General features: G+C 44.9%; 1 protein-coding gene across 11 annotated transcripts in view; it reads right to left on the bottom strand.

Annotated features, from left to right (window-relative positions):
* LOC124020470 (proline-rich protein 5-like) overlaps positions 1 to 22,500 on the bottom strand; it is a 184,094-nt gene that overhangs the window by 136,019 nt on the left and 25,575 nt on the right. For all 11 annotated transcript variants that reach the window (XR_006836069.1, XR_006836071.1, XR_006836073.1 and 8 more), the window contains 5 exons: positions 21,102 to 21,182; positions 12,530 to 12,578; positions 9,422 to 9,479; positions 6,745 to 6,836; positions 5,852 to 5,992 (listed from right to left, as the gene is read on the bottom strand). Coding sequence is in view for 1 of the 11 variants with exons in the window: in XM_046335716.1 (XP_046191672.1) it covers positions 5,852 to 5,992; positions 6,745 to 6,836; positions 9,422 to 9,479; positions 12,530 to 12,578; positions 21,102 to 21,182 (421 nt within the window). In the remaining 10 variants the exon portion in view is untranslated. The remainder of the gene's footprint in view (positions 1 to 5,851; positions 5,993 to 6,744; positions 6,837 to 9,421; positions 9,480 to 12,529; positions 12,579 to 21,101; positions 21,183 to 22,500) is intronic.

Raw genomic sequence — 22,500 nt, 5'->3', positions numbered from 1 at the left:
ACCTGTTAGTAGACCAGTCTCAACCTGACTGAGAAGACACATGACCTGGTAGTAGACCAGTCTCAACCTGAATGAGAAGACACATGACCTGGTAGTAGACCAGTCTCAACCTGACTGAGAAGACACATGACCTGGTAGTAGACCAGTCTCAACCTGACTGAGAAGACACATGACCTGGTAGTAGACCAGTCTCAACCTGACTGAGAAGACACATGACCTGGTAGTAGACCAGTCTCAACCTGACTGAGAAGACACATGACCTGGTAGTAGACCAGTCTCAACCTGACTGAGAAGACACATGACCTGGTAGTAGACCAGTCTCAACCTGACTGAGAAGACACATGACCTGGTAGTAGACCAGTCTCAACCTGACTGAGAAGACACATGACCTGGTAGTAGACCAGTCTCAACCTGACTGAGAAGACACATGACCTGGTAGTAGACCAGTCTCAACCTGACTGAGAAGACACATGACCTGGTAGTAGACCAGTCTCAACCTGACTGAGAAGACACATGACCTGGTAGTAGACCAGTCTCAACCTGACTGAGAAGACACATGACCTGGTAGTAGACCAGTCTCAACCTGACTGAGAAGACACATGACCTGGTAGTAGACCAGTCTCAACCTGACTGAGAAGACACATGACCTGGTAGTAGACCAGTCTCAACCTGACTGAGAAGACACATGACGTGGTATACGAAAGCCAAAACAACTGAATGGGAAATATTATTGACATTACATTGCTCTTTTTGCTGGCTGTCCCTCAGGTTCTGTCAGGAGGACACATAGCTGGCTGCCAAAACTGCACATATTGGCTTTTTATATTTTATAGTTAAATCTATTTTATAGTTTCAAATTATTTGTACTGAATGATCATTTTGGGAAATAACTATTATCTTAGATCTGAGTATTTGCCAGTGTAATAGGAAATGCAGTTTGGTCTCTACCTCTCCCCTGGAGCAGAGTGAGCACAGCCTGTCCTCTCTGGGCAGCCAGGTTTGTCTGTGACGACCGGTCTCTATAGCCAGACTGTCCTCTCTGGGCAGCCAGGTTTGTCTGTGAGGACCGGTCTCTATAGCCAGACTGTCCTCTCTGGGCAGCCAGGTTTGTCTGTGACGACCGGTCTCTATAGCCAGACTGTCCTCTCTGGGCAGCCAGGTTTGTCTGTGACGACCGGTCTCTATAGGCAGACTGTCCTCTCTGGGCAGCCAGTCTCTATAACCAGACTGTGCTCACTGAGTCTGTACCTAGTCAATGTTTTCCTCAGTTTTCTATCAGTCACAGTGGTCAGATAGTCTGACACCATGTACTGTCTGTTTAGAGACAAATAGCATTGAAGTTTACTAATTTTTTTGTGGTGTCTTTCCAATAGGTGATGTATTTTTCTTTTTGCTTTGTGATGATTTGGTTGGGCCAGATTTTCTGAGTGTTGTCCTGAGGATCTATGGGGTTGGTTTGGGTTAGTGAACTGAGCCTCAGAACCAGCTGGCTGAGTGCTGTCCTGAGGCTCTATGGGGTTGGTTTGGGTTAGTGAACTGAGCCTCAGAACCAGCTGGCTGAGGGGACTCTTCTCTTGTTTCATCTCTTGACACAGCAGAGCTGTGTGATGGAATGTTTTGGGGTCACTTGTTTTTAGATGGAAAATGTGATGTCTCTTTTCTCTATTTGAATGAGGAGGGGGCTTTGGTCCAATTCTGCTCTACATGCGTTATTTGGAGTTTTTCTTTGCACTTGCAACACAGTCTGGCAAAACTCTGCATGCAGTATTTCAGTTGGATGTTTGTCCCATTTGGTGAATGAATGATTAGTTGGTGGACCCCATACTTCACTGCCATATAGAGCAACTGGTTCAACAACTGATGAGCTTTTTGTTGTTGCCAGATTCTAATTGAAATTTCGATTTTAATGTTCCTTTTAATGGCATAGAAGGCTCTTCTTGCTTTGTCTCTCAGCTCCTTCACAGCCATGTGAAAGCTTCCTGTGTTGCTGATATTTAGTCCTAGATATGTGTAGGTTTTGGTGTGTTCTAATAGAACTGTGTCCAAATATAATGTCTATTTTTCATCCTGATTTCCAGACCTTTTTTCAAATATTATGATATTCAGTTTTTTTTTTTAGAGCCCACATCTGACAGAACCTGTGGTTAACGGTCAGAGCCCAGGTCTGACAGAACCTGTGGTTAACAGTCAGAGCCCAGGTCTGACAGAACCTGTGATTAACGGTCAGAGCCCAGGGCTGACAGAATCTGTGGTTAACGGTCAGAGCCCAGGTCAGACAGAACCTGTGATTAACGGTCAGAGCCCAGGGCTGACAGAATCTGTGGTTAACGGTCAGAGCCCAGGGCTGACAGAACCTGTGGTTAACGGTCAGAGCCCAGGGCTGACAGAATCTGTGGTTAACGGTCAGAGCCCAGGTCTAACAGAACCTGTGGTTAACGGTCAGAGCCCAGGTCTGACAGAACCTGTGGTTAACGGTCAGAGCCCAGGTCTGATTAACGGTCAGAGCCCAGGTCTGACAGAACCTGTGGTTAACGGTCAGAGCCCAGGTCTGACAGAACCTGTGGTTAACGGTCAGAGCCCAGGTCTGATTAACGGTCAGAGCCCAGGTCTGACAGAACCTGTGGTTAACGGTCAGAGCCCAGGTCTGACAGAACCTGTGGTTAACGGTCAGAGCCCAGGTCTGACAGAACCTGTGGTTAACGGTCAGAGCCCAGGTCTGATTAACGGTCAGAGCCCAGGTCTAACAGAACCTGTGGTTAACGGTCAGAGCCCAGGTCTGACAGAACCTGTGGTTAACGGTCAGAGCCCAGGTCTGATTAACGGTCAGAGACCAGGTCAGACAGAACCTGTGGTTAACGGTCAGAGCCCAGGTCTAACAGAACCTGTGGTTAACGTTCAGAGCCCAGGTCTGACAGAACCGGTGCAGATGATCTAGGTGCTGCTGTACCTCCTCCTTAGTGGGAGACAGCAGCACCAGTGTAGCGGCGTTCTTCGTTTGTCAAAAGAGAGTCGGACCGAAATGCAGCGTAGTGGTTACTCATGACTTTAATAGAAAAAAATGACACATGAAATAACTATACAAAATACAAAACACCAAACGGAACGAGAAACCTAATTACAGCCTATCTGGTGAAACTACACAGAGACAGGAACAATCACCCACCAAATACACAGCGAAACCAGGCTACCTAAATACGGTTCCCAATCAGAGACAACGAGAATCACCTGACTCTGATTGAGAACCGCCTCAGGCAGCCAAGCCTATACAACACCCCTAATCAGCCGCGATCCCAAATACTACAAACCCCAATACGAAAATACAATAACATAAACCCATGTCACACCCTGGCCTGACCAAATATAATGAAAACACTAAATACAATGACCAAGGCGTGACAACCAGGTCATCTGCGTACAGCAGACACTTGATTTCAGTGTTGTGTAGGGTGGTGATACCAGGTGCTGCCGATTCTTCTAATGTTTTTGCCAATTCATTAATGTAGATGTTAAATAGTGTTGGACTTATTGGGCAGCCCTGTTTCACTCCACGTCCCTGAGAGAAGATGTCTGTTTGCTTGTTGCCAATTTTAACAGCACATTTGTTTTTAGTGTACACTGATTAAATAACATCATATGTTTTCCCTCCAATACCACTTTATATTAGTTTATTTTTAAAAAGACCTTTGTGCCAAATTGAATCAAATGTTTTCTTGAAGTCTATAAAACACGAGTAGATTGTGCCTTGGTTTACTTGTTGGTCAATTAGAGTGTGGAGGGTGGAAATGTGGTCTGTTGTATGATCATTTAAAGAAAATACAATCTGGTTTCTGCTCAGGACGTTGTGTTCATCAAGGAAATGGTGTTGTCTGCTATGTATGGTACTGCAGAGAATTTAACTCTTTGGACTCATCACATGAGCTGCTGCTACTGTTTATGATCTATCCTGTTGCCTAGTCATTTTATCCCTACCTATATCTACCTCAATTACCTCGTACCCCAGCGCATCAACTCAGTACTGGTACCTCGTACCCCTGCACATCAACTCAGTACTGGTACCTCGTACCCCTGCACAACAACTCAGTACTGGTACCTCGTACCCCTGCACATCAACTCAGTACTGGTACCTCGTACCCCTGCACATCAACTCAGTACTGGTACCTCGTACCCCTGCACAACAACTCAGTACTGGTACCTCGTACCCCTGCACAACAACTCAGTACTGGTACCTCGTACCCCTGCACATCAACTCAGTACTGGTACCTCGTACCCCTGCACAACAACTCAGTACTGGTACCTCGTGTATATAGTCAAGTTATTACCTCGTACCCCTGCACATCAACTCAGTACTGGTACCTCGTACCCCTGCACAACAACTCAGTACTGGTACCTCGTGTATATAGTCAAGTTATTACCTCGTACCCCTGCACATCAACTCAGTACTGGTACCTCGTGTATATAGTCAAGTTATTACCTCGTACCCCTGCACATCAACTCAGTACTGGTACCTCGTGTATATAGTCAAGTTATTACCTCGTACCCCTGCACATCAACTCAGTACTGGTACCTCGTACCCCTGCACAACAACTCAGTACTGGTACCTCGTACCCCTGCACATCAACTCAGTACTGATACCCCGTGTATATAGTCAAGTTATTACCTCGTACCCCTGCACATCAACTCAGTACTGATACCCCGTGTATATAGTCAAGTTATTACCTCGTACCCCTGCACATCAACTCAGTACTGGTACCCCTTGTATATAGTCAAGTTATTACCTCGTACCCCTACACATAAACTCAGTACTGGTACCCCGTGTATATAGTCAAGTTATTACCTCGTACCCCTGCACATCAACTCAGTACTGGTACCCCGTGTATATAGTCAAGTTATTACCTCGTACCCCTGCACATCAACTCAGTACTGGTACCTCGTACCCCTGCACATCAACTCAGTACTGGTACCTTGTACCCCTGCACATCAACTCAGTACTGGTACCTTGTACCCCTGCACATCAACTCAGTACTGGTACCTCGTACCCCTGCACATCAACTCAGTACTGGTACCTTGTACCCCTGCACATCAACTCAGTACTGGTACCTTGTACCCCTGCACATCAACTCAGTACTGGTACCTCGTACCCCTGCACATCAACTCAGTACTGGTACCTCGTACCCCTGCACATCAACTCAGTACTGGTACCTTGTGTATACAGTCAAGTTATTACCTCGTACCCCTGCACATCAACTCAGTACTGGTACCTTGTGTATACAGTCAAGTTATCGTTACTCATTATCGTTATTCCTTGTGTCATTATCTTTTCTATATTTTTCTCTCTACATTGTTGGGAAGAACTGTCAGTCAGCATTTCATTGTTCATCTACACCCTGTTGTTTACCATGTGACAAATAACATTTGATTTGAGTCATTATGTGTGTGTCTGAGTGCACGCCCCTGTGTGTGTGTGTGTGTGTGTGTGTGTGTGTGTGTGTGTGTGTGTGTGTGTGTGTGTGTGTGTGTGTGTGTGTGTGTGTGTGTGTGTGTGTGTGTGTGTGTGTGTGTGTGTGTGTGTGTGTGTGTGTGTGTGTGTGTGTGTGTGTGTGTGTGTGTGTGTGTGTGCCTCTGTACGTGTGTGTGTGTCTATGCCTCTGTACGTGTTTGACTGTGTGTGTGTTTGACTGTGTGTGTGTGTGTGTGTGTGTATGCCTCTGTACGTGCGTGTGTGTGTGTGTGTGTGTGTGTGTGTGTGTGTGTGTGTGTGTGTGTGTGTGTGTGTGTGTGTGTGTGTGTGTGTGTGTGTGTGTGTGTGTGTGTGTGTGTGTGTGTGTGTGTGTGTGTGTGTGTGTCTCCCTACCTGCAGTATCAGTAACATCTGTATGATAGAGGGGGGGACACGGGCGCGGGGGCGGGACAGGGCGTCCTCCAGCTTGATGTTCAGAGTGATAATGCTCCTGAAGTGAAGCAGGGCCAGCTGCCGCACCGACGGCTCCTTACCCTGGTGGAGATTACACACAGAGATTACACACCGAGATTACACACAGAGATTACACACACATAGAAACACATGGAGAGAGACACACAGAGAGAGACAGACACACCTACACACAGAGACAAACAGAAAGAGAAACAGAGACAGAGAGAGAGAGAGAGAGAGAGAGAGACACACACCTACACACAGAAACACACACACAGAGAGAGAGAGACAGACACACACCTACACACAGAGACAAACAGAGAGAGAAACAGAGACAGAGAGAGAGAGAGAGAGAGAGACACACCTACACACAGAAACACACACACAGAGAGAGAGACAGACACACACCTACACACAGAGACAAACAGAGAGAGAAACAGAGACAGAGAGAGAGAGACACACACACACCATGCTTAGGGCCACTCAACATTCTATTGTATGTTGAAATGTTTTTGGAAAATCTATCAAATTCTCCTATTTTGATTTGGAAAGCTCTGTTGTGTAAGAATGTGCACTGGACTGTTCACAAAATAACTTACTGTTCAAGTGGCTACTGTATGTTGCTTTTTAGTTGTCTGAGTACAACGGAAACACTACAGGGAGAAGTAACCAGTGCTTGACTTGGGCAGGAGCTCACCGGAGCAAATCACCAGCACCTCACATGTTCTACTACTGGAGCTGCTGCTCCTCTTATAGAATATTAGCTCACAAGTATTGTGGAGCTCCTGCAACTGAATATAGACAGTACTGACACCCAAAATGAGTAACTGTACCTGTACTGGGTAGAAGATAGCCTGAAGCATGGACAGAACATCACAGAAGAAGAAGTCCCACGTCTCTGCCAAGGAGTCCAATAGCTTCTGACCTGGAGACAACCAGGAAGTCAAAATAACCAATCAGAAAGTAGCAATGGTGCTAATTAGCATGGACTCAAAAAAGTGTGAATGTTCTATGTTGTAATTTCTCATGGTTTGTCACAGATACAGATCCTGAAAACCACAAACACCAGCAGAGAGATGCATGAACACCCCCTCCCTCACACATCAACACCCCCTCCCTCACACATCAACACCCCCTCCCTCACACATCAACACCCCCTCCCTCACACATCAACACCCCCTCCCTCACACATCAACACCCCTCCCTCACACATCAACACCCCTCCCTCACACATCAACACCCCTCCCTCACACATCAACACCCCCTCCCTCACACATCAACACCCCCTCCCTCACACATCAACACCCCCTCCCTCACACATCAACACCCCCTCCCTCACACATCAACACCCCCTCCCTCACACATCAACACCCCTCTCTCACACATCAACACCCCTCCCTCACACATCAACACCCCCTCTCTCACACATCAACACCCCCTCCCTCACACATCAACACCCCCTCCCTCACACATCAACACCCCCTCCTTCACACATCAACACCCCCTCCCTCACACATCAACACCCCCTCTCTCACACATCAACACCCCTCCCTCACACATCAACACCCCCTCCCTCACACATCAACACCCCTCCCTCACACATCAACACCCCTCTCTCACACATCAACACCCCCTCCCTCACACATCAACACCCCCTCTCTCACACATCAACACCCCCTCCCTCACACATCAACACCCCCCCTCCCTCACACATCAACACCCCCTCCCTCACACATCAACACCCCCTCCCTCACACATCAACACCCCCTCTCTCACACATCAACACCCCCTCTCTCACACATCAACACCCCCTCTCTCACACATCAACACCCCCTCTCTCACACATCAACACCCCCTCTCTCACACACTGAGATCTGAGACCTGCTTGTGGCAGAGGGAATCCGGAGAGAGATTTAGTTATCAGTTAGCTGTGTCTGAGCAGTGCTGCCAAATGGCACAGTGGTGTGGGCCGCTGGGTCACGGTGGCAGGGAGCGGCTGGGTCACGGTGGCAGGGAGCGGCTGGGTCACGGTGGCAGGGAGCGGCTGGGTCACGGTGGCAGGGAGCGGCTGGGTCACGGTGGCAGGGAGCGGCTGGGTCACGGTGGCAGGGAGCGGCTGGGTCACGGTGGCAGGGAGCGGCTGGGTCACGGTGGCAGGGAGCGGCTGGGTCACGGTGGCAGGGAGCGGCTGGGTCACGGTGGCAGGGAGCGGCTGGGTCACGGTGGTGTGGGCCGCTGGGTCACGGTGGCGGGGAGCGGCTGGGTCACGGGGCAGGGAGCGGCTGGGTCACGGGGGCAGGGAGTGGCTGGGTCACGGTGGTGGGGACGGCTGGGTCACGGCTAGAGCAGAGGGCTACTGGGTTCAACCATCTGAAGAGGACAAGTCATTTTGAAAGGGTTCCATTGTAAGAAGCTGACTGACACCAGACGAGGAACCAAAGAGAGGCAGTAAAGGGAGGGAGGAAGGATAGGAGGGTGAGGGACGAGGCCTGATTCAACTTCTTCAACGATGTCAAATCTCCCATCTGGTTGTGGTCTGAGGTCTGTGACGTTAGTAACACTTCCTGTCTGGTCGCCATGACAATAGCACTTCAGCAGAAATAAGCTGTGTACTTGATGTCAGGGTCAGGTGGTTTGAGCATCTTCACCACTTGACTATACCTCAACGGAGACGATAATGGGCCACAATAGGCTACATCATGAAAAACCAGTACTTCAAACAGTACTACAACAGTACTTCAAACAGTACTACAACAGTACTTCAAATAGTACTACAACAGTACTACAACAGTACTTCAAACAGTACTACAACAGTACTACAACAGTACTACAACAGTACTACAACAGTACTTCAAACAGTACTACAACAGTACTACAACAGTACTACAACAGTACTACAACAGTACTTCAAGCAGTACTACAACAGTAGTTCAAGCAGTACTACAACAGTAGTTCAAGCAGTACTATGACAGTACTTCAAACAGTACTATGACAGTACTTCAAACAGTACTATGACAGTACTTCAAACAGTACTATGACAGTACTTCAAACAGTACTATGACAGTACTTCAAACATCACTTCAAACCGTACTTCAAACAGTACTACAACAGTACTTCAAACAGTACTATGACAGTTCTTCAAGGAATGCTATGACTGTACTTCAAACAGTACTACAACAGTACTTCAAACAGTACTATGACAGTTCTTCAAGGAATGCTATGACTGTACTTCAAACAGTACTACAACAGTACTTCAAACATCACTTCAAACCGTACTTCAAACAGTACTATGACAGTTCTTCAAGGAATGCTATGACTGTACTTCAAACAGTACTACAACAGTACTTCAAACATCACTTCAAACCGTACTTCAAACAGTACTATGACAGTACTACGACAGTACTTCAAACAGTACTACGACAGTACTTCAAACAGTACTATGACATTACTACGACAGTATTTCAAACAGTACTACATCTTTATTGTATTAGTAAGTAATATGATTCATACCTTCATAGAAACGCATTTTGTCCCTCAGTATCACCATTCCCTTTGTCAGCAGCTGATTCTGCAGAGGAGGAAAGAAAACAAGGATCCACATTCTACGACCAGGACTTTAAAATATATATATATTAAGAGTAATGTTGGTAATATCAGAGTAATGTTGGTAATATCAGAGTAATGTTAGTAATATCAGAGTAATGTTAGTAATATCAGAGTAATGTTAGTAATATCAGAGTAATGTTAGTAATATCAGAGTAATGTTAGTAATATCAGAGTAATGTTAGTAATATCAGAGTAATGTAGGAATATCAGAGTAACGTTAGTAATATCAGAGTAATGTAGGAATATCAGAATAATGTTGGTAATATCAGAGTAATGTTAGTAATATCAGAGTAATGTAGGAATATCAGAGTAATGTTAGTAATATCAGAGTAATGTTAGTAATATCAGAGTAATGTTAGTAATATCAGAGTAATGTAGGAATATCAGAGTAATGTTAGTAATATCAGAGTAATGTTAGTAATACCAGAGTAATGTTAGTAATATCAGAGCAATGTTAGTAATATAAGAGTAATGTTAGTAATACCAGAGTAATGTTAGTAATATCAGAGTAATGTTAGTAATATCAGAGGAATGTTAGTAATATCAGAGTAATGTTAGTAATATCAGAGTAATGTAGGAATATCAGAGTAATGTAGGAATATCAGAGGAATGTTAGTAATATTTACATTTACATTTAATATCAGAGTAATGTTAGTAATATCAGAGTAATGTTAGTAATATCAGAGTAATGTTAGTAATATCAGAGTAATGTAGGAATATCAGAGTAATGTAGGAATATCAGAGGAATGTTAGTAATATTTACATTTACATTTAATATCAGAGTAATGTTAGTAATATCAGAGTAATGTTAGTAATATCAGAGTAATGTTAGTAATATCAGAGTAATGTAGGAATATCAGAGTAATGTAGGAATATCAGAGGAATGTTAGTAATATTTACATTTACATTTAATATCAGAGTAATGTTAGTAATATCAGAGTAATGTAGGAATATCAGAGTAATGTTAGTAATATCAGAGTAATGTTAGTAATATCAGAGTAATGTAGGAATATCAGAGGAATGTTAGTAATATTTACATTTACATTTAATATCAGAGTAATGTTAGTAATATCAGAGTAATGTTAGTAATATCAGAGTAATGTAGGAATATCAGAGTAATGTTAGTAATATTTACATTTACATTTAATATCAGAGTAATGTTAGTAATATCAGAGTAATGTTAGTAATAGCAGAGTAATGTTAGTAATATCAGAGTAATGTAGGAATATCAGAGTAATGTAGGAATATCAGAGTAATGTTAGTAATATCAGAGTAATGTTAGTAATATCAGAGTAATGTTGGTAATATCAGAGTAATGTTGGTAATATCAGAGTAATGTTAATATCAGAATAATGTAGGAATATCAGAGTAATGTTAGTAATATCAGAGTAATGTTAGTAATATCAGAGTAATGTTAGTAATATCAGAGTAATGTTAATATCAGAGTAATGTTAGTAATATCTGAGTAATGTTAATATCAGAGTAATGTTAATATCAGAGTAATGTTAGTAATATCTGAGTAATGTTAATATCAGAGTAATGTTAATATCAGAGTAATGTTAGTAATATCAGAGTAATGTTAGTAATATCAGAGTAATGTTAGTAATATCAGAGTAATGTTAGTAATATCAGAGTAATGTTAATATCAGAGTAATGTTAGTAATATCTGAGTAATGTTAATATCAGAGTAATGTTAGTAATATCTGAGTAATGTTAATATCAGAGTAATGTTAGTAATATCAGAGTAATGTTAATAATATCAGAGTAATGTTAGTAATATCAGAGGAATGTTAGTAATATCAGAGTAATGTTAGTAATATCAGAGTAATGTAGGAATATCAGAGTAACGTTAGTAATATCAGAGGAATGTTAGTAATATTTACATTTACATTTAATATCAGAGTAATGTTAATATCAGAGTAATGTTAGTAATATCAGAGTAATGTAGGAATATCAGAGTAACGTTAGTAATATCAGAGGAATGTTAGTAATATTTACATTTACATTTAATATCAGAGTAATGTTAATATCAGAGTAATGTTAGTAATATCAGAGTAATGTAGGAATATCAGAGTAATGTTAGTAATATCAGAGTAATGTTAGTAATATCAGAGTAATGTTAGTAATATCAGCGTAATGTTAGTAATATCAGAGTAATGTTAGTAATATCAGAGTAATGTTAATATCAGAGTAATGTTAGTAATACCAGAGTAATGTTAGTAATATCAGAGTAATGTTAGTAATATCAGAGTAATGTTAGTAATATCAGAGTAATGTTAGTAATATCAGAGTAATGTTAGTAATACCAGAGTAATGTTAGTAATATCAGAGCAATGTTAGTAATATAAGAGTAATGTTAGTAATACCAGAGTAATGTTAGTAATATCAGAGTAATGTTAGTAATACCAGAGTAATGTTAGTAATATCAGAGTAATGTTAGTAATATCAGAGTAATGTTAGTAATATCAGAGTAATGTTAGTAATATCAGAGTAATGTTAGTAATATCAGAGTAATGTTAGTAATACCAGAGTAATGTTAGTAATATCAGAGTAATGTTAGTAATATCAGAGTAATGTTAGTAATATCAGAGTAATGTTAGTAATATCAGAGTAATGTTAGTAATATCAGAGTAATGTTAGTAATATCAGAGTAATGTTAGTAATACCAGAGTAATGTTAGTAATATCAGAGTAATGTTAGTAATATCAGAGTAATGTTAGTAATATCAGAGTAATGTTAGTAATATCAGAGTAATGTTAGTAATATCAGAGTAATGTTGGTAATATCAGAGTAATGTTAGTAATATCAGAGTAATGTTAGTAATATCAGAATAATGTTGGTAATATCAGAGTAATGTTAGTAATATCAGAGTAATGTTAATATCAGAGAAATGTTAGTAATATCAGGGTAATGTTAGTAATATCAGAGTAATGTTAGTAATATCAGAGTAACGTTAGTAATATCAGAGTAACGTTAATATCAGTGCTGAGGTGCAGAGAGACAGTCTCTTACCTGGAGGTATTCGGTGAAGAAAGAGCCCAGCTCTGTCTTCAGTAGTTGCCTAGAAGAAAACAGCAGTTTAACATTCTGAACTGGGTGGACACACAGAAGTAGAGGCTAGACACACTATGCCGCATTGTTCCTGTCTCCTTCTCTTTCAACACCTTCCCCACCCTTCTCACTGCCCCTCTCTCTTTCCTCACCCTTCTCACTGCCTCTCTTTCTTTCCTCACCCTTCTCACTGCCCCTCTCTCTTTCCTCACCCTTCTCACTGCCTCGCTCTCTTCCCTCACCCTTCTCACTGCCTCTCTCTCTTTCCTCACCCTTCTCACTGCCTCTCTCTCTTCCCTCACCCTTCTCAATGCCTCTCTCTCTTTCCTCACCCTTCTCACTGCCTCTCTCTCTTTCCTCACCCTTCTCACTGCTTCTCTCTCTTCCCTCACCCTTCTCACTGCCTCTCTCTCTTTCCTCACCCTTCTCACTGCCTCTCTCTCTTCCCTCACCCTTCTCACTGCCTCTCTCTCTTTCCTCACCCTTCTCACTGCTTCTCTTTCCTCACCCTTCTCACTGCCTCTCTCTCTTCCCTCACCCTTCTCACTGCCTCTCTCTCTTTCCTCACCCTTCTCACTGCTTCTCTTTCCTCACCCGTCTCACTGCCTCTCTATCTTCCCTCACCCTTCTCACTGCCTCTCTCTCTTCCCTCACCCTTCTCACTGCCTCTCTCTCTTCCCTCACCCTTCTCACTGCCTCTCTCTCTTTCCTCACCCTTCTCACTGCTTCTCTTTCCTCACCCTTCTCACTGCCTCTCTATCTTCCCTCACCCTTCTCACTGCCTCTCTCTCTTTCCTCACCCTTCTCACTGCCTCTCTCTCTTTCCTCACCCTTCTCACTGCTTCTCTTTTCTCACCCTTCTCACTGCCTCTCTATCTTCCCTCACCCTTCTCACTGCCTCTCTCTCTTTCCTCACCCTTCTCACTGCCTCTCTCTCTTTCCTCACCCTTCTCACTGCTTCTCTTTTCTCACCCGTCTCACTGCCTCTCTATCTTCCCTCACCCGTCTCACTGCCTCTCTCTCTTCCCTCACCCTTCTCACTGCCTCTCTCTCTTTCCTCACCCTTCTCACTGCTTCTCTTTCCTCACCCTTCTCACTGCCTCTCTATCTTCCCTCACCCTTCTCACTGCCTCTCTCTCTTTCCTCACCCTTCTCACTGCCTCTCTCTCTTTCCTCACCCTTCTCACTGCCTCTCTCTCTTTCCTCACCCTTCTCACTGCTTCTCTTTTCTCACCCGTCTCACTGCCTCTCTATCTTCCCTCACCCTTCTCACTGCCTCTCTATCTTCCCTCACCCTTCTCACTGCCTCTCTCTCTTTCCTCACCCTTCTCACTGCCTCTCTCTCTTTCCTCACCCTTCTCACTGCTTCTCTCTCTTCCCTCACCCTTCTCACTGCCTCTCTCTTTCCTCACCCTTCTCACTGCTTCTCTCTCTTTCCTCACCCTTCTCACTGCTTCTCTATCTTCCCTCACCCTTCTCACTGCCTCTCTATCTTCCCTCACCCTTCTCACTGCCTCTCTCTCTTTCCTCACCCTTCTCACTGCCTCTCTCTCTTTCCTCACCCTTCTCACTGCTTCTCTATCTTCCCTCACCCTTCTCACTGCCTCTCTCTCTTTCCTCACCCTTCTCACTGCCTCTCTCTCTTTCCTCACCCTTCTCACTGCCTCTCTCTCTTTCCTCACCCTTCTCACTGCCTCTCTCTTTCCTCACCCTTCTCACTGCCTCTCTATCTTCCCTCACCCTTCTCACTGCCTCTCTCTCTTTCCTCACCCTTCTCACTGCCTCTCTATCTTCCCTCACCCTTCTCACTGCCTCTCTCTCTTTCCTCACCCTTCTCACTGCCTCTCTCTCTTTCCTCACCCTTCTCACTGCTTCTCTATCTTCCCTCACCCTTCTCACTGCCTCTCTCTCTTTCCTCACCCTTCTCACTGCCTCTCTCTCTTTCCTCACCCTTCTCACTGCCTCTCTCTCTTTCCTCACCCTTCTCACTGCCTCTCTCTTTCCTCACCCTTCTCACTGCCTCTCTATCTTCCCTCACCCTTCTCACTGCCTCTCTCTCTTTCCTCACCCTTCTCACTGCCTCTCTCTTTCCTCACCCTTCTCACTGCCTCTCTCTCTTCCCTCACCCTTCTCACTGCCTCTCTATCTTCCCTCACCCTTCTCACTGCCTCTCTCTCTTTCCTCACCCTTCTCACCCTCATGCCACCACATGTCACTCCTCTGTGCCCTTTCCCACCCCTAAACCCACATGTCACTCCTCTGTGCCCTTTCCCACCCCTAAACCCACATGTCACTCCTCTGTGCCCTTTCCCACCCCTAAACCCACATGTCACTCCTCTGTGCCCTTTCCCACCCCTAAACCCACATGTCACTCCTCTGTGCCCTTCCCCACCCCTAAACCCACATGTCACTCCTCTGTGCCCTTTCCCACCCCTAAACCCACATGTCACTCCTCTGTGCCCTTTCCCACCCCTAAACCCACATGTCACTCCTCTGTGCCCTTTCCCACCCCTAAACCCACATGTCACTCCTCTGTGCCCTTTCCCACCCCTAAACCCACATGTCACTCCTCTGTGCCCTTTCCCACCCCTAAACCCACATGTCACTCCTCTGTGCCCTTTCCCACCCCTAAACCCACATGTCACTCCTCTGTGCCCTTTCCCACCCCTAAACCCACATGTCACTCCTCTGTGCCCTTTCCCACCCCTAAACCCACATGTCACTCCTCTGTGCCCTTTCCCACCCCTAAACCCACATGTCACTCCTCTGTGCCCTTTCCCACCCCTAAACCCACATGTCACTCCTCTGTGCCCTTTCCCACCCCTAAACCCACATGTCACTCCTCTGTGCCCTTTCCCACCCCTAAACCCACATGTCACTCCTCTGTGCCCTTTCCCACCCCTAAACCCACATGTCACTCCTCTGTGCCCTTTCCCACCCCTAAACCCACATGTCACTCCTCTGTGCCCTTTCCCACCCCTAAACCCACATGTCACTCCTCTGTGCCCTTTCCCACCCCTAAACCCACATGTCACTCCTCTGTGCCCTTTCCCACCCCTAAACCCACATGTCACTCCTCTGTGCCCTTTCCCACCCCTAAACCCACATGTCACTCCTCTGTGCCCTTTCCCACCCCTAAACCCACTCGCTCAGCCCAGTGACAACACCAACACCTTACTTGCTCTATGAACACTGTGTGGTACTCTATGAACACTGTGTGGTACTCTATGAACACTGTGTGGTACTCTATGAACACTGTGTGGTACTCTATGAACACTGTGTGGTACTCTATGAACACTGTGTGGTACTCTATGAACACTGTGTGGTACTCTATGAACACTGTGTGGTACTCTATGAACACTGTGTGGTACTCTATGAACACTGTGTGGTACCCAACTTATTCAAAGTTAGGGAAATGGAGGAGGTATTGGTCAAAGCCAAGGCATATCTATACACTGAGTTTACAAAACATTAAGAACATCTGCTCTTTCCAGAACAGTCTGACCAGGTGAATCCTGGTGAAAGATATGATCCCATATTGACGTCAGTTGTTACATCCACTTCAGTCAGTGTAGATGAAGGGGAGGAGACGGGTTAAAGACGGAGTGTTAAGCCTTGTGACTGCTGAGATGTGGATTGTGTCTGTGTGGCCTTCAGAGGGTGAATGGACAAGACAAAAGATTTAAGTGCCTTTGAACGGGGTCTGGTAGTAGGTGCCAGGAGCACCGGTTTTGTGTCACGCTCCTTCAGTTTCTAGTGACACAGCTGTGGGAAGTTTTGGAGTCAACATGGGCCAGCCTCCCTGTGGAACGCTTTCGACACCTTGTAGAGTCCATGATCCAATGAATTGAATGCTGTTCTGAGGGCAAAAGGGGGTGCAATGCAATATTAGGGAAGTGTTCTTAATGTTTTGTCCACTCAGTGTAGATTCCTAAACAGGTCCTCTGGCAGTGGTGGAAAAAGTACCTAATTATCATACTGGAGTAAAGGTAAAGATACCTTATTAGAAAATGACTCAAGTAAAAGTGAAATTCACCCAGTAAAATACTATAGGGTAGCCTAGTGAGGCAACAGGGTAGCCTAGTGAGGCAGCAGGGTAGCCTAGTGGGGCAGCAGGGTAGCCTAGTGAGGTGGCAGGGTAGCCTAGTTGGGGCAGCAGGGTAGCCTAGTGGAGCAGCAGGGTAGCTTAGTGGTTAAAGCGTTGGACTAGTAACTGGAAGGTTGCAAGTTCAAACCCCCGAGCTGACAAGGTACAAATCTGTCGTTCTGCCCCTGAACAGGCAGTTAACCCACTGTTCCTAGGCCGTCATTGAAAATAAGAATTTGTTCTTAAACTGACTTGCCTAGTTAAATAAAGGTAAAATAAAAAACATGAGTAAAAGTCTACAAGTATTTCTATTTGTTTTTTATCAAAAGTAAAAGTATAAATCATTTCAAATCCCTGATATTAAGCAGACCAGACAGCATCATAATTATTATTATTATTATTATTTTAAATGTACAGATAGCCAGGTGCACACTCCCACACTCAGACATCATTTACAAATGAAGCATGTGTGTTTATTGAGTCCACCAGATCAGAGGCAGTAGGGAGGACCAGGGAGGACCAGAGATGTTCTCTTGATAAGTGTGTGAATTTGACCATGTTCCTGTCCTGTTAAGCATTCCAAATGTAACGAGTACTTTGGGTGGCAGGGAAAATTTATGGAGTGAAAAGTACATTATTTGCTTTAGGAATGTAGTGAAGTAAAAGTTGTCATAAATATAAATAGTAAAGTACAGATACCTAAAAAATGACGTAAGTAGTACTTTAAAGTATTTTTACTTATGTACTTTACACCACTGTCCTGTGGTAGACTGGAGAGTAAGACAGGTACTTCCTTTTTCACATCCAGTAACGAGAAGGTCACAGGGCTCCTCATAACCACACAGGAAATGACCCATCATGTCTTCTACAGCAGCAACGGACTGACAGAGTTTATAATCTGACTGGAAGACAGGGTATAGAGTCATGTCCAACAGCCTAGTTACTCAGCTGACTGGAAGACAGGGTGTAGAGTCATGTCCAACAGCCTAGTTACTCAGCTGACTGGAAGACAGGGTGTAGAGTCACGTCCAACAGCCAAGTTACTCAGCTGACTGGAAGACAGGGTATAGAGTCATGTCCAACAGCCTAGTTACTCAGCTGACTGGAAGACAGCGTGTAGAGTCATGTCCAACAACCTAGTTACTCAGCTGACTGGAAGACAGGGTATAGAGTCACGTCCAACAGCCTAGTTACTCAACTGACTGGAAGACAGCGTATAGAGTCATGTCCAACAGCCTAGTTACTCAGCTGACTGGAAGACAGGGTATAGAGTCATGTCCAACAGCCTAGTTACTCAGCTGACTGGAAGAAAGGGTATAGAGTCATGTCCAACAGCCTAGTTACTCAGCTGACTGGAAGACAGGATGTAGAGTCATGTCCAACAGCCTAGTTACTCAGCTGACTGGAAGACAGGGTGTAGAGTCACGTCCAACAGCCAAGTTACTCAGCTGACTGGAAGACAGGGTATAGAGTCATGTCCAACAGCCTAGTTACTCAGCTGACTGGAAGACAGCGTGTAGAGTCATGTCCAACAACCTAGTTACTCAGCTGACTGGAAGACAGGGTATAGAGTCACGTCCAACAGCCTAGTTACTCAACTGACTGGAAGACAGCGTATAGAGTCATGTCCAACAGCCTAGTTACTCAGCTGACTGGAAGACAGGGTATAGAGTCATGTCCAACAGCCTAGTTACTCAGCTGACTGGAAGAAAGGGTATAGAGTCATGTCCAACAGCCTAGTTACTCAGCTGACTGGAAGAAAGGGTATAGAGTCATGTCCAACAGCCTAGTTACTCAGCTGACTGGAAGACAGGGTATAGAGTCATGTCCAACAGCCTAGTTACTCAGCTGACTGGAAGACAGGGTATAGAGTCATGTCCAACAGCCTAGTTACTCAGCTGACTGGAAGAAAGGGTATAGAGTCATGTCCAACAGCCTAGTTACTCAGCTGACTGGAAGAAAGGGTATAGAGTCATGTCCAACAGCCTAGTTACTCAGCTGACTGGAAGACAGGGTATAGAGTCACGTCCAACAGCCAAGTTACTCAGCTGACTGGAAGAAAGGGTATAGAGTCATGTCCAACAGCCTAGTTACTCAGCTGACTGGAAGACAGGGTATAGAGTCATGTCCAACAGCCTAGTTACTCAGCTGACTGGAAGACAGGGTATAGAGTCATGTCCAACAGCCTAGTTACTCAGCTGACTGGAAGACAGGGTATAGAGTCATGTCCAACAGCCTAGTTACTCAGCTGACTGGAAGACAGCGTGTAGAGTCATGTCCAACAGCCTAGTTACTCAGCTGACTGGAAGACAGGGTATAGAGTCATGTCATGTGTTACTGTGTTTGGTCAGGTAGCTCCAGATTCAGGAAATGAGAGAGCTGTGTCCACACCATTACCAGCCTGTCTAAGTACTGTATCACTGTGGCACGTATCCTGGAAACAGTAGAATGTCTGTTGTTGTTGAGTTGAATCATTTATACTCCAGTATTCAGCAGGGCAGACATCATGTCCCCAAGCCATCACGTTTGATGAAGTCTGTAGATTGTGGTGTCCAATAAAAACACTACATTCAGAAATATAACACACACACACACACACACACACACACACACACACACACACACACACACACACACACACACACACACACACACACACACACACACACACACACACACACACACACACACACACACACACACACACACACACACACACACACACACACACACACACACAGCACTCTACAGGATTGGGCCTGATGAGAAATAAGCCATGCAATGGAAACAGCCTCATTATGTTGAAGCAGAGAGTCATGTGTAATAAGACTATGGTGAATTGACAACATCATGGCATTTACAGTCTGAAGTCCAACCATAACCCTGGGCTATGTCTAATGCAAGGAACAACCTCTTACACGCGCATCAGGGTGAATGTAAAGGGTGTGTGTGTGTCTGTTTGCAATGCATGCGTGTGTGCTTACGTGCCTGTCTGACTGTTTTATTCTTGTCTGTATGTTTGAACATATTAACATGGTTTGAGACAGACAGACAGACAGACAGACAGACAGACAGACAGACAGACAGACAGACAGACAGACAGACAGACAGACAGACAGACAGACAGACAGACAGACAGACAGACAGACAGACAGACAGACAGACAGACAGACAGACAGACAGACAGACAGACAGACAGACAGACAGACAGCGAGAGAGAGACAGACAGCGAGAGAGAGACAGACAGCGAGAGAGAGACAGACAGCGAGAGAGAGACAGACAGCGACAGACAGTGACAGACAGCGACAGACAGCGACAGCCAGCCAGCCAGCCAGCCAGCCAGCCAGACAGACAGACAGACAGACAGACAGACAGACAGTTTTTACTCAACGATTCAACCATTAGGAACATGTTCTGGTGGTTAAAAACGGCCCACTACATGTCACTGAGTGGCAATTCTACTGAGCACTGAAACACTAGGCAGGTTCTATGAACACCAGCCATTTGTATTTGTGGGTTTGCCTTGTTATTGTGTGCATATGTGGGGAGTGGGTGTATGACTGTTTTCCATTCCACCCTGGCAACACATTCTCACATGTACACCTTCAACCTCAAAACGGAAGGCAAGTCAATATCAATTTACAGTTAAAACCAGGCAGAATGCTTTGGCCCGTTAAAATGAATCCTCTGAGCCTGATGTACAAAGAGCTGCTCATGCATATATAAAGATAACACTAGCTAGCACCACCACCAAGTCAAACCGAAATACGCTATTCAATTTGCTCTTCACAGATCTCCCTTTCTGGTCATTTCTACTGTGTTTACCAGAAAGGTGAAACAGGTGAAACTCTGTCTTACTGTGTTGTTTTACTAACAGCAGGGTCATTCTTACAGCTGTGGTTATTAGAGTTGTGAGGAGAGATGAGAAAGTGTGTGACTGGCAGAGGCAGAGAGAGAAACAGAGAGAGAAACAGAGAGCGAGAAACAGAGAGAGAGAAACAGAGAGAGAGAAACAGAGAGAGAGAAACAGAGAGCGAGAAACAGAGAGCGAGAAACAGAGAGAGAGAAACAGAGAGAGAGAAACAGAGAGAGAGAAACAGAGAGCGAGAAACAGAGAGAGAGAGAGAGAGAGAGAAACAGAGAGAGAGAAACAGAGAGAGAGAAACAGAGAGCGAGAAACAGAGAGAGAGAAACAGAGAGAGAGAAACAGAGAGAGAGAAACAGAGAGAGAGAAACAGAGAGAGAGAAACAGAGAGAGAGAAACAGAGAGAGAGAAACAGAGAGATAGAAACAGAGAGAGAGAAACAGAGAGATAGAAACAGAGAGAAAAACAGAGAGAAAAACAGAGAGAGCGACAGGGAGCGAAAGAAACAGAGAGAGAGGGAGAGAGAGACAGAGAGCAATAGAAGTGTATAGGTACAGGTCAGAGGTTATACAGTATGTCACCTGACTCCCTCATTGAGGATGTAGAGGTCATTCTCTCCCAGGTCTTTCCTCTGGAACACAGCTATCACCGCATTGTGGATGCTGCAGGAACACACACACACACACACACACACACACACACACACACACACACACACACACACACACACACACACACACACACACACACACACACACACACACACACACACACACACACACACACACACACACACACACCGGGAGACAGTGTTAGAGTACAGCAGGGGAGAAAGCAGCTGCAGCAAACAAACAAACAATAGAGAGATGATCAGAACGTACAGTCCAATTATCACTCACACAGTAGATTCACATACCCACAGCCATCCATCCATCCATTCAGCCATCCATCCAGCCATCCATCCATCCATTCAGCCATCCATCCATCCATTCATACCCACAGCCATCCATCCATCCATCCACACAGCCATCCATCCATCCACACAGCCATCCAACCATCCATCCATCCATCCACACAGCCATCTAGCCATCCATCCACACAGCCATCCATCCATCCACACAGCGATCCATCATCCATCTAGCCATCCATCCATACCCACAGCCATCCATCCATCCATCCATTCATCCACATGGCCATCCACCATCCAACCATTCAGCCATCCATCCATCAGCACAGCCATCCATCCATCCACACAGCCATCCATCATCCATCTAGCCATCCATCCATTCACACAGCCATCCATCCATCCATCCACACAGCCATCCATCCATCCATCCATCCATCCATCCATCCATCCATCCACACAGCCATCCATCCATCCATCCACACAGCCATCCATCCATCCATCCACACAGTAAACGTGCTGTAAACGTGCTGTAAACGTGCTGTAAATGTGCTGTAAATGTACTGTAAATGTACTGTAAATGTACTGTAAACGTGCTGTAAACGTGCTGTAAACGTGCTGTAAATGTGCTGTAAACGTGCTGTAAACGTGCTGTAAACGTGCTGTAAATGTGCTGTAAACGTGCTGTAAACGTGCTGTAAATGTGCTGTAAATGTGCTGTAAACGTGCTGTAAACGTGCTGTAAACGTGCTGTAAATGTGCTGTAAATGTACTGTAAACGTGCTGTAAATGTGCTGTAAACGTGCTGTAAATGTGCTGTAAACGTGCTGTAAACGTGCTGTAAATGTACTGTAAACGTGCTGTAAACGTGCTAGTATATCTGACGTGACTAGTAGAAGTCTTGTTAGTTATTCAGAGTTCTCTGCTCAGTTATATAGAGGTCATCACGAAGCACACTGATCCCAGGTCTGCAACACAGTCTGTAAGTCACTGAGGAATGAATGACCTTTCTGATTTGGGAAGTGGCTTCATGAGACTAGGAATAGTAATGGCAGTAATGCTTATTCAGTGTGACA

Source organism: Oncorhynchus gorbuscha, unplaced genomic scaffold (genome assembly GCF_021184085.1).
Source record: "Oncorhynchus gorbuscha isolate QuinsamMale2020 ecotype Even-year unplaced genomic scaffold, OgorEven_v1.0 Un_scaffold_828, whole genome shotgun sequence".
Lineage (NCBI taxonomy): Eukaryota > Metazoa > Chordata > Actinopteri > Salmoniformes > Salmonidae > Oncorhynchus > Oncorhynchus gorbuscha.
This window is presented reverse-complemented; position numbering and strand designations above follow the sequence as displayed.